The 13,074-nt window shown below is 37.0% G+C and overlaps 1 protein-coding gene across 1 annotated transcript; it reads right to left on the bottom strand.

Moving 5' to 3' along the window:
* Positions 1-1,377: 1,377 nt before the first annotated feature.
* On the bottom strand, positions 1,378-12,342 carry LOC114527567 (protein CROWDED NUCLEI 4-like). Its single transcript, XM_028549260.1, has 13 exons — positions 12,292-12,342; positions 10,772-11,092; positions 10,087-10,596; positions 5,355-5,477; positions 4,769-4,855; positions 4,536-4,625; positions 3,459-3,596; positions 3,213-3,305; positions 2,842-2,979; positions 1,751-1,960; positions 1,571-1,651; positions 1,467-1,496; positions 1,378-1,416 (listed from the first exon to the last, which is right to left on the bottom strand). The coding sequence occupies exons 1-13, from the start codon at positions 12,340-12,342 to the stop codon at positions 1,378-1,380; spliced, it is 1,911 nt and encodes a 636-aa protein (XP_028405061.1).
* Between the last annotated feature and the right edge of the window lie 732 nt (positions 12,343-13,074).

The following is a 13,074-nucleotide window of genomic DNA, read 5'->3' as shown; positions in this document are numbered from 1 at the left end:
ACACGGTGAATATTGCTATATTAAACCATTGTGCAAGAGCAGTAAGAGATGCACAGGAAATGCGTAAAAATGCAAAAGTTTATCCACAAAAGAGGCTCGTATAAAATTGCTTTCAAGCAGGAATTTACTTACATTTAAGCTCCGTATTCCTGTCAAAGGCACACGGTCGGTTCCCGTAAGAAAAACAGTTTCAAAACTAGTTGGAAAATGGGGGATTAGAGAGACATGCATTTCGCAAGATTTTCACGCATCACAATTGAGCACTGATCTCGCTTTACATTTTAAGCACCCGAGAGTTTGGCATAATAACAAAAGCTTGATTTTACAGTACTAGGGGGTACCCTTTTTTGATACACCCTGTATATAATCGTATTGAATCATGTCTTATTCGTTATTAAAAAGGTCCAACACGAGACGTAATACACATTTGACGATTGTGATACATTAATAAATATAGTTAATAAAGAAATCAATACGGCAGGCCCGTAGCTGGTCTCCACTTCTAGGGCTAAAAAAGTTTGCCGAGAGGTTACCTAAGTTTCTTAAAATCCAGTGGTATTTCCTGATTATTGGCTTATAACATGCTAATTTACGAATTGTCTATATAGTTAATAAAAATAAGGAGGAAAAAATTGTGAGCCGGAGGGCATAATGTCAATTTTACTTTCAAACGGGGGAAGCACTGTCCCCCAGGTCCTCCTCGGCTACGGGCCTGTTGAACACGGACGCGAATTTCAACAATTCAAAGCAATTATGAATTGGGGCTTAAACCGAAGTGATTATATTATATATGTATATTATCCCTTCTACAAAACTGTTTAAAACTAACAGTTTTCGACTATGTAATTGATACAAATTCAATTTAATATTTGCATGCACAAATTTATACGCATAGTCTCGTACGCTTGAGACTATGATTAAATATCTGAGACCAGAAAAATTATATTATATGGCTACGGGTACCCATTTTAGCCGTGTCGTGCCGATAAATTAAGCGTAAACAGAGCTGTGAGAGTTTCAGTTGAAAAGTAGCATAGTCAGAATACAAGTTCGAAACAAACAAAACCCGATTTCAAAGTAAGGCGGAGGATACGCAGTTTACTAGAAAAGGAAAATAGAAAAACTCGTTATAATGGAAAAAATCAATGAGAAGGGCAAGAAATGCCGTGAGAGGGTTGGTGAATTTGTTCGTGCGAACTGCAAATTCTGCAACGTGATTGGCTAGCGGAAAGCCTTTTGCCAATGACTTTTTTCACTGACCAATCACGATGCCGCCGGATTCTGCGTTTCACTTTGCGTCGCGCAAAGAAATTCGCTTAGCGAGGAACGGGCTCTAGACAAAAAAGGGCATACCACAAAAATTGCATAACTTCTGTATCAGATGTATCTCGGGAAAATAATCACCAGTATGGTTTCCTACACGACACGGTTGATAAATAAAGCAGTCAGGTAGGAAATAAACTTACATTTTCATTTCCATCCCCAAAAAATGGTGCCTGATAATAAGAAGTAATAATACGATTATACTATTGAAGACATGAAGTGTCACTACATCGTTAAAAAAACTTACACTTGGTTCAGGAACAACTGGGGATTCAGGTGGTTCAACTGGTTCATGATGCCTAACTATCCATTCTCGCAGTCCACCGATCTAACAGAAATAGATAACTGTCAACCTATGTTTTCCTTTACTGTCAAAGACAAGGACTCGCAAGAAAACCAACTTGTGAGTCCTGAACTCAACACTTACGATCTGTTGAAGCTCGTCTTGTAAATCTCGGGCGTCTTGTTCATGGCTTTCAAAATGAACGATTCTTTCCTCAAATCGTCCTAGCAATTGTTGGAGGACATCGTTGTAATCTTGTAAATTGTTTGCTCTCGTTCGTTCTTCTCCTATTCGAGTGTCTTTTTGTTGACACTGGAGCCTGAGGACAACCAATTCAACCATCTTTTCGTTGTACTAAAGCAGAGAGTATATCAGATGTGTACGCTGAAGGAGCATTGAACTCTTCGCAAAAAACATGTAAAATTATTGCCTAGTGCTTCAGTTTTCAAATAAGGACAATTTAGGAAACGCATAACTTTACTAATGTGATCTAAAATGGCGTTAAGGACTGGGGCTCGTTAGCTGAAATATGAGCGCGAGATCACATGGTAAAGTAACTCTATGTCTAGGCTCGTTCCCAGGCTCTTTAAAGTATTTCGCGGAGAAAGCACTAAGCGCGCGAAGGTGCTTGGGGAGGTTGCGAAGCACTTCAAAGAACCTGGGAACGAGGCTGACTCTATGATGATACCTGGGCACATCTCTAAACCCCTGTTGTACACATCTACAATTTCTTGATGGAAATTACTGACAATTGTACCTGTTCCTGTAATTGAGATACTTTTAGAGAAATATAATCCCGAATCTTGCGGAGATTCCGACATTTTATTTTCCATGGTTGAACAACTTGCGTCAGCTAAAAGAACATGACGATATGAAAAATTACTATATACGAAAACCAGTCTCGACTGAAATTTAAAGCAAACTTTAATCTTTATTGTGGAGTCCTGTTGTACAACACAGAACTCCTCTTCAACCTGTTCTAACTAATAAAAAAGTGTAATTGTTAACAACCACTCTGTTAGGGAAGAGCTAATAAAAAATCCCAGGCAGGGTAAGAACTGTTTACATGAGCCCAGACACCAGTTATAGCTAAGATTCAACAAAGCGTGATGCCGAGGATTCAAACATCGATTTCCGATACGAAATGCATGCTTCACATTATATATTTTTACGAAAGAAATGTATGTAGCTAGTAAGGGAGATATAGCTAGTAGTGTAGTATCCCAGAAATTTACCCTTCGTTGAAGCTGAGTTATAGCTTCCTTCTGAGAATCTATTTTCTTCTCCAAATCATAAAGACTTTCTGCCATTGCATTCAACTCTTCTTTATCAACTTGCCTCTCACATTGCAGGTCTCTTTCTGAAGCCTCCAACTGCATATTTAAAATACAATTAAAAAAGGACAGTTGTAGAAAAAGCATATTTATTTATTGATAGAACCATGATTTGTGCACAACAATAATATTCACTGTTCTTAATCTGTCACTGTATTTCATGTTTCAATCAGTTGGTGCAAGCAGTCAGTTGCCAATCACAACATTCTATGGTTTGTTAAGTAATAAAGTAATTTTACTTAAGTAGGTAATTCTAACTTCAAAACTATCACCTTATCTACTTTTTCTTTCAGGAATGTATTTTCCTCATCCATTTTAGCTAATTCTGATTGTTTAGCAATACGTTTTTCTTCAGATTCTTTTAACTATATTCAAAAAGTATAAATAGCAGATATGTGAAAGTATGTCATCTTAGCTTCACAAACTTTATGATCGCTCTATACGTCTATAACTAAAGAGAAACCTCAAATAACAGGATCTTCACATTGAATGGTTAGTGAGAGTAGCTCAGAGTTTACCTTTTTATGGAGCTCACGAATAGTTTTCTCCATAGAAACCATTTTCTTTTTAAAATCATCCATTTCTTTCTCCATTGTTGCCATTCTTTCTTTATCAATTTCACCTTTTTGTCTTTGAGTTGCTTTAAGAGCCTCCAACTAAATATTTTAAATTATATAAAAAAAATAAAAGTCAATTATTGTCAAAGCAAAATTATTTATCCCATTCAATAGTAGTTCATGCACAACAAAGGCATTCTGATTACTGTTGATCGAACAGCATTGTCTTCAATCATAGTATATTAAACACAGCAAAATAGATGGTATACAGTGTGATTGCAATTCTTAGTGAAATTACTAAAGATTCAGGTAGACTGTTAAATGTTAATAGTTGTTGTGTTAATTTTACCAGTTGAACAATGACATTGACAACAGTGACATGTTTCTAGGGTGTGGCCTTAACGTTCTGACATTTTCAGCATTCTATTTTTGTCACTTTCGTCAGCAACTTTGAATTTTGAACACCAACATTGAAGCCACACCATAGAAAGGTGTCAATGTGACAATTATTCATATTAAACGGTCTGGTCTGGTTCTGCTGCACCACCACCTCTTATGAGCATGAAACTACTCGAATAAGGCTTCTGGTTAGTCAGTAACCGAGAAGTTTATTTCTCATAACTTGATAAAAAAACTATCACCTCAGCTACTTTTTTTTTCAGGGATATATTTTCTTCCATGATTTTTGATAATTCTTGTTCTTTAACCTCACACTTTTCTGCATATTCTGTCAACTATTCAAGTATAAATAGTATATAAATAAATATATGTCCCAAAGGCTTTCCAAAAAGATATTCAATTGCTTGCTGCAGTGCAATTGGTCCATCACAAACAGTCAATTACTCAATAAATATTAAGTATACATTATTACCTTTTCCTCAGTTAGTTTTTCAGCTGTCTCGATGAGACCAATATTTTCTTTTGCCAATTTTTCATTTTCCTGTTTGTGTTATTTGGTATAAATATTTAATAGGAATTTTGAAAAAACCATATTGAACACACAACATATAATATTTCAGGACATGAAAACGTCTTTACCATTTCAAATATCTTCTTGATTCTAGCCATTTTTTCTTTTACTTCTTCCACCAGCACTAAAGTTTGCTCCACTTTTGCTTTGAGAAGTTGCTTAAAAAAGGTTGATAAGAATGGTATAAAATATATGAGTGTTTAGTTTACTTTCAACATGTTTATATCACACTTCTTTAAGATTTACTCTAGACTATCCAAAACCTAAATTGATAAAATATATCCATGATGATCTTTAAAACCTGTTGTTCCTTCCTTTCTTTTACATCTTCACTATCCCTAAGAGGCATTTTAACAGAACAGCATACACTTGATGATTTTGTGGCATCCTACAAGGATATAACAATTAAAATAATCACTGTTATATAAAAATATAAGTGTTTAGTTTACTTTATTAAACATATATGATTTTATTTAATTTTCTTGCGGTCCGAATTCATATTTTAGCGTTTCCTGCAATCTGATTGGCTACGCGAGCGGTCCATATGAGGCCGTACGAGATTTTAAAGCACAGAGCCAACGCTAAGATATGAATTCGGACCGCAAGAAAAAATAAATCTATTATTTACCAGTTTAGTCGGTCCGTATAGGGAAATATTTCCCTCGGTCTCAAAATGTCCCTTGGCCTTCGGCCGCGGGCTGTTTTTGAGACCTCAAGAAATATGTCCCTATACGGACCTCCAATTTGGTACATAACATATATATATATATATATATATATATATATATATATATATATATATCACATTTTTTTCAAGATTTACTCCAGACTATCAAAAACATCAGTTGATAAAATACCATGATGATCTTTAACTCTTTTGAACCTACCATTTCAATGAGAAGATCTTGCTTATTTCTGGGTTCATATGATGATCCCCTTGCTGATAAACCAGAAGCATTTTTTCTTACCACTTTAATTTGCGGCTGTACTGTAAAATGCTTATTTTGAATCTACAAATAATGTTTAAGTGAATTACACATTTGCAGATATAGAAATAAGGGTAATAAAAGCTTAATAAAAATATTTATAAAGTAAATGAGAATTTCCAATTTAAAATATACTTGATGAATCCATGTGGAGATTTATGATAAATTCATACATATAAATGTTCAATTTTAGTGTAATAAACTTTTTTAAACCTTGCTCGGATTGTCATGTATCCCACCGTCGTACCAGGAAAGCTAAATTCACTTCGATTTTGCCAATATTTTGGTGGCAGGATGAAATGTAATTATGATACAGATGTAATAGCATCTGAACCAATATTACTGGGCTTTACAACATTTCGCTTCTCAAGGACCAATGCTTGAACTCGTCAGAAACTATTCATTCCTAGTTTCATAGTAAAACGACACCCTATTTTTGATTTCACTTGGTAATGTATCTTAAAAATTTTGATGTACATAATTGTCCAAAACCTGTATTAAAGTTAAAGGCAATGCTAATTTTAAATCTTCGCCCATAGTACGGTATAACTCGCTAATCACAGAAATGTTAAGATAAGCTACTATCTAGTATCATTCATTGTATCAGAAACAAAACTAAAAGAAACTCTCAAATTATACTCACGTCTTTGGAATCTGCTGGCGACTCAGTGCATTCACTGCCAGTATCATCCCTCTCAGATTTTTTATGTGAATCATCGTTGGAAGACGAAGCTTTCATTATTGATTTTTATTTTCACGATAATTCGTTATTTAAAGAAGAACGTAGTTCAAAATTTTCAGTTTCTTCTTTTCACAATTTCAGTCACGAAGTCTTCATCCAGTGAGTCATCCACACACATCACTTTTTGCCAAAATATTCCGAAGTTCGTTCCGAAGTTCCGAAGTTTGCCGATGAACTTCCGACTTTGGTAACGAACTTCCTTCTGAATTGGCTATCTTTAAAATGGGGAACGGGGAACGGGGAACGGGGAACGGGGAACCGGGAACGGGGAACGGGGAACGGGGAACGGGGGGAACGGGGAACGGGGAACGGGGGAACGGGGAACGGGGGAACCGGTAACATGGAAAATAACGATTTTTTACACTCAAGTCTACACAAATAGTGCAATCAATATTTCAATGTTTTTTCAATCTTTTTGACTGAACTAGTGTCTGAAATGCACTGTGTGCATTGAGCAAAATACAACGATAATCATACAGTATATGCACTACACGCCTAAAAACGATCAGGTTGATGCAAGTTGATATAAACAGGATGGAGCAATGTTGTGCTGCCCTCAGACTTCAGAGCTGTTATCAATATTGAACAATATTTTTGAAACTGAATCGGGTGTAACAATATTGTTCAATATTGATAACAACTCTGAAGTCTGAGGGCAGCACAACATTGCTCCATCCTGTTTATATCAACTTGCATCAACCTGATCGTTTTTAGGCGTGTAGTGCATATACTGTATGATTATCGTTGTATTTTGTTCAATGCACACAGTGCATTTCAGACACTAGTTCAGTGTCAAGTTAATAAAAGATTGAAAAAACATTGAAATATTGATTGCACTATTTGTGTAGACTTGAGTGTAAAAATCGTTATTTTCCATGTTACCGGTTCCCCCGTTCCCCGTTCCCCCGTTCCCCGTTTTCCCCCGTTCCCCGTTTTCCCGTTCCCCGTTCCCCGTTCCCGTTCCCCGTTCCCCGTTCCCCGTTCCCCGTTCCCCGTTCCCCGTTCCCCGTTCCCCGTTCCCCGTTCCCCGTTCCCCGTTCCCCGTTCCCCGTTCCCCGTTCCTCGTTCCCCGTTCCCCATTTTAAAGATAGCCCTTCTGAATTTCCGAACTTCAAAATGAACTTCCGAAGTCCGAACTTCAAAGTGCACGAAATTCAAACTTCCACGAGGACAGGTTTTGACGCGGTAAATTCAAAATTCGCTCTTCAAAATTTACGAACTTCTAAAAGCCAATGAATAATGCATTCGTGATTCAAACCCGGCAAAAGCCGGTATCAGGCAACTTGCATCCCGCATAGTCAGAGCGAAAAATTCAACAAATATGTAGAAAATATGCCGATTTTTCGACACTTCCAGTGTCCTTTTCGACAAAAAAAGTGGCTGGTAGTTATTAAAAGTATCTTAGTTTACCTCTATGTCTGACATAGAGGTAAACTAAGATACTTTTAATAACTACCAGCCACTTTTTTCTGACAGTATGGAGAAATCATCGCGCCCGCCGTAACTTTGTAATGCGGGAACTTTCCCCTTTTTAAAATATTGCGGGAAACATTTTCGAAATGAAACGCTATTTTGTATGTTAAACGATGTGAAATAAAATTAAGCAAATTATAAACAAACGATTTTAGAATTTCAGAAAATGTTTGATTATTAAATTCAGAAACAATTACCATTGCCAATCGAGAGAATCAAGATACCTGATACAATGGCATCGGAAACAAATATTTCGATTACGATGTTTCAATTTGTACGGTTGTATGTATTTATTGCATTGAAGCGAAGATAAATAAATCAATACATGAGCTGAAACAGAACGAAGTCAAACTTAAATAATTTTTGCTGTCCGAAACTGTTTGTAAAACCTTTCAAAAATGTTTAATTAATAAAGAATTATACGTGTATACGTAGCGTGTTTTCGCTCCTCCTTAATCATCCATTTTGAATCGAAGTTAACCCAGGATTAAAAAGTTAAACCACCTAATTTAAACCCGCAGTTAACGCAAACTGTGCTTTGTGCAACGCAAATCGACCGAGGTTTAAAATGGAAATCCAAGCTCTTTTTCTTTCCTCTTCGCTAGAATGCTTCCTCTTTCACCCTGAACTTTCGCGTTTGCCTCCCTGCGCTCCAGATGTCAGATGTGGACGCCATCTTGGCTAAACTGCGCGCGCTGGCACTGCTCCTTTAAATTAAATAGATGGTAAATATACGTTTATTAGTGCTAGGAAATTTACAATAATCAAACATGCATTAAAACTAAGTACAACAGTTCTACATACTATTTAAAAAAACAACTTAACTAGACTCCCTAATGTTCGAGTTCCATTCCGACATAATGAATAATGATGTCAAAGTGATGTGAGTGCTCCTTTGAATTAAGTGTTCAGTCGGAGTTTATTGTGAAATTAATTGATTAACGAGTCCTTTCGAATTAATTACATTATAGGTATATCGTGCATATGTATATGTTTACACGTATATCAGTTTAACAACGAAAACAGTACGTTTTCAATATACATTATTACAGAATGACATACATAAACATATGCTATCTTTCAGAATACTTTTTGTGCAATATTGCCCTAATTATTTACCCATTGCATAACGGAGGCGTGTACGACTCGTTACATTGCCATTGGGTTAAAAAGTGTGTGTTTCGTGAATGTAGACAGGGACGCCTGAAACAGGGGAGAGCGGAGCAGCTTCCAGCAATGGGGGCAAAGATGTCCTTTCATTTTAAAGGATTACATTCTATGTTAATAGAAGTGCCACCAATGAGCATCAAGAATTGCACAATCGTTTAGCTATAGTGGAAAACTTCAAGACTGGCACAGAAATTATCTTGGAAAGAAAAAACATGACGATACGAAGTTCAACTGACGATGTTTTGCAAACATTCTTTATTATGCGCCGCTACAGGAGTGCCCTTTTACCCGCTTTGCCCTCGTATCGTTCCGACGTCCCTGGTAGTTGTATCGGTAAATCGGGCATTTGTGTATGGCTATAAAATGCTGGTAAATATTGTAATAAATATTATATCGCAACTGTAAATTGTCTGAATAAAAAAACTCACATCATATTAAAAGCAAGTTTAGCATAATTATGCAATAAAACTGACTAACTTTAAATTTTAGTATAATGAAAAACTTAGCATAATCTTAGCATAAAGTTTCAAAACTGGCATAATGTTTAGGAATTAGGATAATATGAAAAAATCAGGTATGAAAAAAACAATCCATTTTATCAGGACTGAAACAAAAAAATTGGCAATTTTGAGTATAAACGCATCCAGGGTCCCTAGTCCTATACTCTTGCTCATAATATATTTCTATGACTATGACGTCATCTATAGATGTGATCGAGGTTATAATCTACTAGTATGTAGTGTCCAGGATTAAATCCACGTGATAATATACATGTCTCGACTCTATTGAGAACGAGTTATCGTGCACTTAAGCCCGTTTACACTACACTTAATTTTATGGCACGGCACGGCTAAAATTGGTACCCGTACCCAATTTTATTAGGGTTCAGGCTACCAAAACAAAGGCCAAGCATAGGTGAAATGGGCATTGGTATCCATTTTAGCCGTGTCAATAAATCGAGTGTAATGTAAACGGGGCTTCAGCATGTCAATATTACTGACATACTAGGGGTCGGTTGTATCAAGCCGGATATATAGCGCTTAATCTGGAACATGTATCACACCTTTCTCCTGGTCAGTCTGAGGCATATTCCCGTCTGTTACATACAAGACAGTGGTAACCTATAGGGTAAGTGGTGATAGGATTAGATTCGAAAGATGCGCACAGAGCCTGGTAAAAACACAAGCTATTTTAAGTGGAAAGAATTATGATTAAGTGTAATTCACTGTCTAGGATAGAGCACATTACCTCACCCACTGTCAATCTTGGTGGCGGTGACGGTCGCGATGGGCTTGATCTTGCAGCATGTGGATTAACGTACAGCAATGATCTTAAAATGTTGAACGACGTTCTAACCTGGTCCAAAAGATCATTTAAGGGGACCAACTGTGCATTTGCAACATCTCGCTCTGCAATTACTCGTTGAGTATACTCGACTAACTCAGCAACCATTATTTGTTGTTCAGCAACTGTTGTTTCTCGTTCAGCAACTGTTGCTTCTCGTTCAGCAATTGCTGTTTCCCGTTCGGCAACTGTTGTCTCTCGACTTGCAATTATCTCATCCCGATTGGCAGCATTTGCTTCTCGTTTGGCAATTCCGGTTTCCCGTTCGGTAACTTCCGCCTCCCGTTTGGTCACTACTGTCTCCCGTTTGGTCACTACTGTCTCCCGTTCGGTCACTTCCGCCTCCTTTTCAACCATTCTGGTATCAAGGTCCCTATTCGTTATTTCACCAACAACTCCATTCAGTCGTTCATTCTGAATGTAAGATGACGGAAAATAAAAGAAAAATAAATAAAAAAACCAATAGGAAGAATTTATCGCGACCGTTCACCCTAAAAGAACTTGTTATGCATGGAGTACCTTAGCGGTATATGATATTGTAGTGAAATTTAAAAGACATAACAGTTATTTGTTGATGTTAAGGATTTACCAATGCGTGCTCTTCGCAAGGTAGCTCCTGCTGATGACGCTGTTGTTGTTCCTGTGGAACGTACACCACAGTACCGCTTGTTCCCATTGTTCCATCTGCACCTTGAGCTTCCATTACATGTGGTTTATCAGTCGTTCTCTCGTCCCTAGTTTCTGGTACACGTCTTCGAGATGAACCAGCTTCAGTATCAAATACCGTGCTATTATGTTGTTTCTTCTTCGTTAGATATCGTGTATGGACTGGAAAAGCACGAGTTTTAAAGGCTTTCTTTCTAGCTTTTAAACATTTATGTATTTTTTCGTTCGTCTCCACCCCAGGATTCTAAAAAAAATTTAAAATTTTAAAGAATGCTTAGGTTGCAAAATAATTGCCACTTATGTACATACATATATAAATATAAATGTCTTTGGTTTACGAAATAATACTATATCTTAGATATAGATATCTAAGATATGAAATAATACCATGCATATCTTAGATATAAAAAGTATTGCTTACCAAAATCGTCCACTACATATATACAGTCGGGTTCATCCGTAATAAAAAGTCTCCAATATACGGATGAAACAGACTGTAGTGGACGATTTTTGGTAAGCAATACCAAGATATATTGTTGTTTGATTGTTTATTTTTTTTCCCATTCATGCATGGGGAAACATTGGGGAAACATACAGACAGTTCGAGCCACTGGCTCTCAGCTCTGCCAGTTAATATCAGCCCGTTTAAACGCGGGAACACAGCGGAAAGATCACTTGCACATGTAGAATATCGATCTGAACATTTGAAATCGCCCATATCCCAATATCAACTACACGTTTCGAGTAGAGCATCTATATACAATGATATACACGTACCGTTAATACGATTAGTCGCAGAGTATCCTTTTTCTAGACTCTAGCATAGCCATATAGGCCTTATTTTTGTTGTGAGTAACTCTGCGCACTGACTGATGGTTGTGGTTTTTGCTAATAGACTTAAAAGTCTTTACTTTCAAGTTTGAACTAACGAAAGAAGTGCTCTTGGTACCGTAACATAGACTTAGTTATGCAAGTAATGTCATGAAATGGTAATTCTCAAAAACCTATGCCGAGTCGTATGACTATATAGCTAGATATATAGTCGGGGATTAGAGGTGTTTTTCATCAGGTAGGCCAGGATTAGTTTTCATCAGCTAGGCCAGGATTAGTTTAGAAGATTAGAAATATATGTTTGCCCATATAGTTCGCCTTAAATATTGGCGATTTTATAGGCGTAACAACTTTTAGAAGGTTCTAGTAATAGGCGTGATAAGAGTGATGGGGAAATTTTGTAAAGCCCACCGCGAAATCAGTAGACATGCAGTACTCGGGGCGACGGTATATAGCGGCTAATTTAGTTGCCTACAAGTTAACGATTTGTAACGCCCAACGGCAACAGTTCAGGCACATATGCATGCAATCTATTGGCATGCCGTAGACTCGCAGTAACAATAAAGCAATCTATATATACTTCATGCAGATTCAACATCCGTGTAGACTTACATCCAAAGCTTCGCTCTGTTCATCCAAAGGAGAATCTTGATTCTGGGCCATTCTTGTGATTTGAAAAACAAAGACGTGTTTAACAAATTTTTCGGAAAGAATGAAACGAAACACTATCGAGAGTCGAGCCAAGAAATTAAAATGACGAACGTCCGGTTGAGGAGACACTAAATACCCTATGTAATTACCTGCTTGATAATAAGATATTTTTTGATTGGTTGACTGCACGTAATTGATGTAATACGGGTTTATGATTCGTTCTTTTTGTCTTCTATTGTTATAGACCAATCAATCACAGAGGCAATGCACGATACAAGATGCCAGTCATGTGCTGATCATGTGTTACAATTCCGCCGTCAGATTTAACTTATTCAGGCCTTAGCATATATATCTAATGTAATCCATAATTTAGCTGACAGGAAAAGGACGACAGACGGACATAGAAATGGTCAGAGGCCAAACCCGGAAACAGGAAACAATGGTCATTGATCAAGTCACATTAGAGCCAAGTAAAAGGCTTTCTCTACTTCTTTCTTGTATTCCAAATGACACATTCCCTCGGCCGGTAACGTGAATTGCCTTTAAGGTCCCTAATATTAACAAGAGTGATTCCAATACAGTACAGAGTACTTTTTTATGTTCACACAGTATACTCATCCTAAAGACCTATTTACACTATGAGATTTGTCGTATACGATTCGTACCCTGGCGTATGTGAACGTGTGACTGACATGACTAGGTCTAGGGTGCATCAAAAAACGGAATTATTAAAATTGCAGTTTT

This window comes from Dendronephthya gigantea, unplaced genomic scaffold (assembly GCF_004324835.1).
Source record: "Dendronephthya gigantea isolate DGI-Jeju-01 unplaced genomic scaffold, DenGig_1.0 000045F, whole genome shotgun sequence".
Classification (NCBI taxonomy): Eukaryota; Metazoa; Cnidaria; class Anthozoa; order Malacalcyonacea; family Nephtheidae; genus Dendronephthya; species Dendronephthya gigantea.
This window is presented reverse-complemented; position numbering and strand designations above follow the sequence as displayed.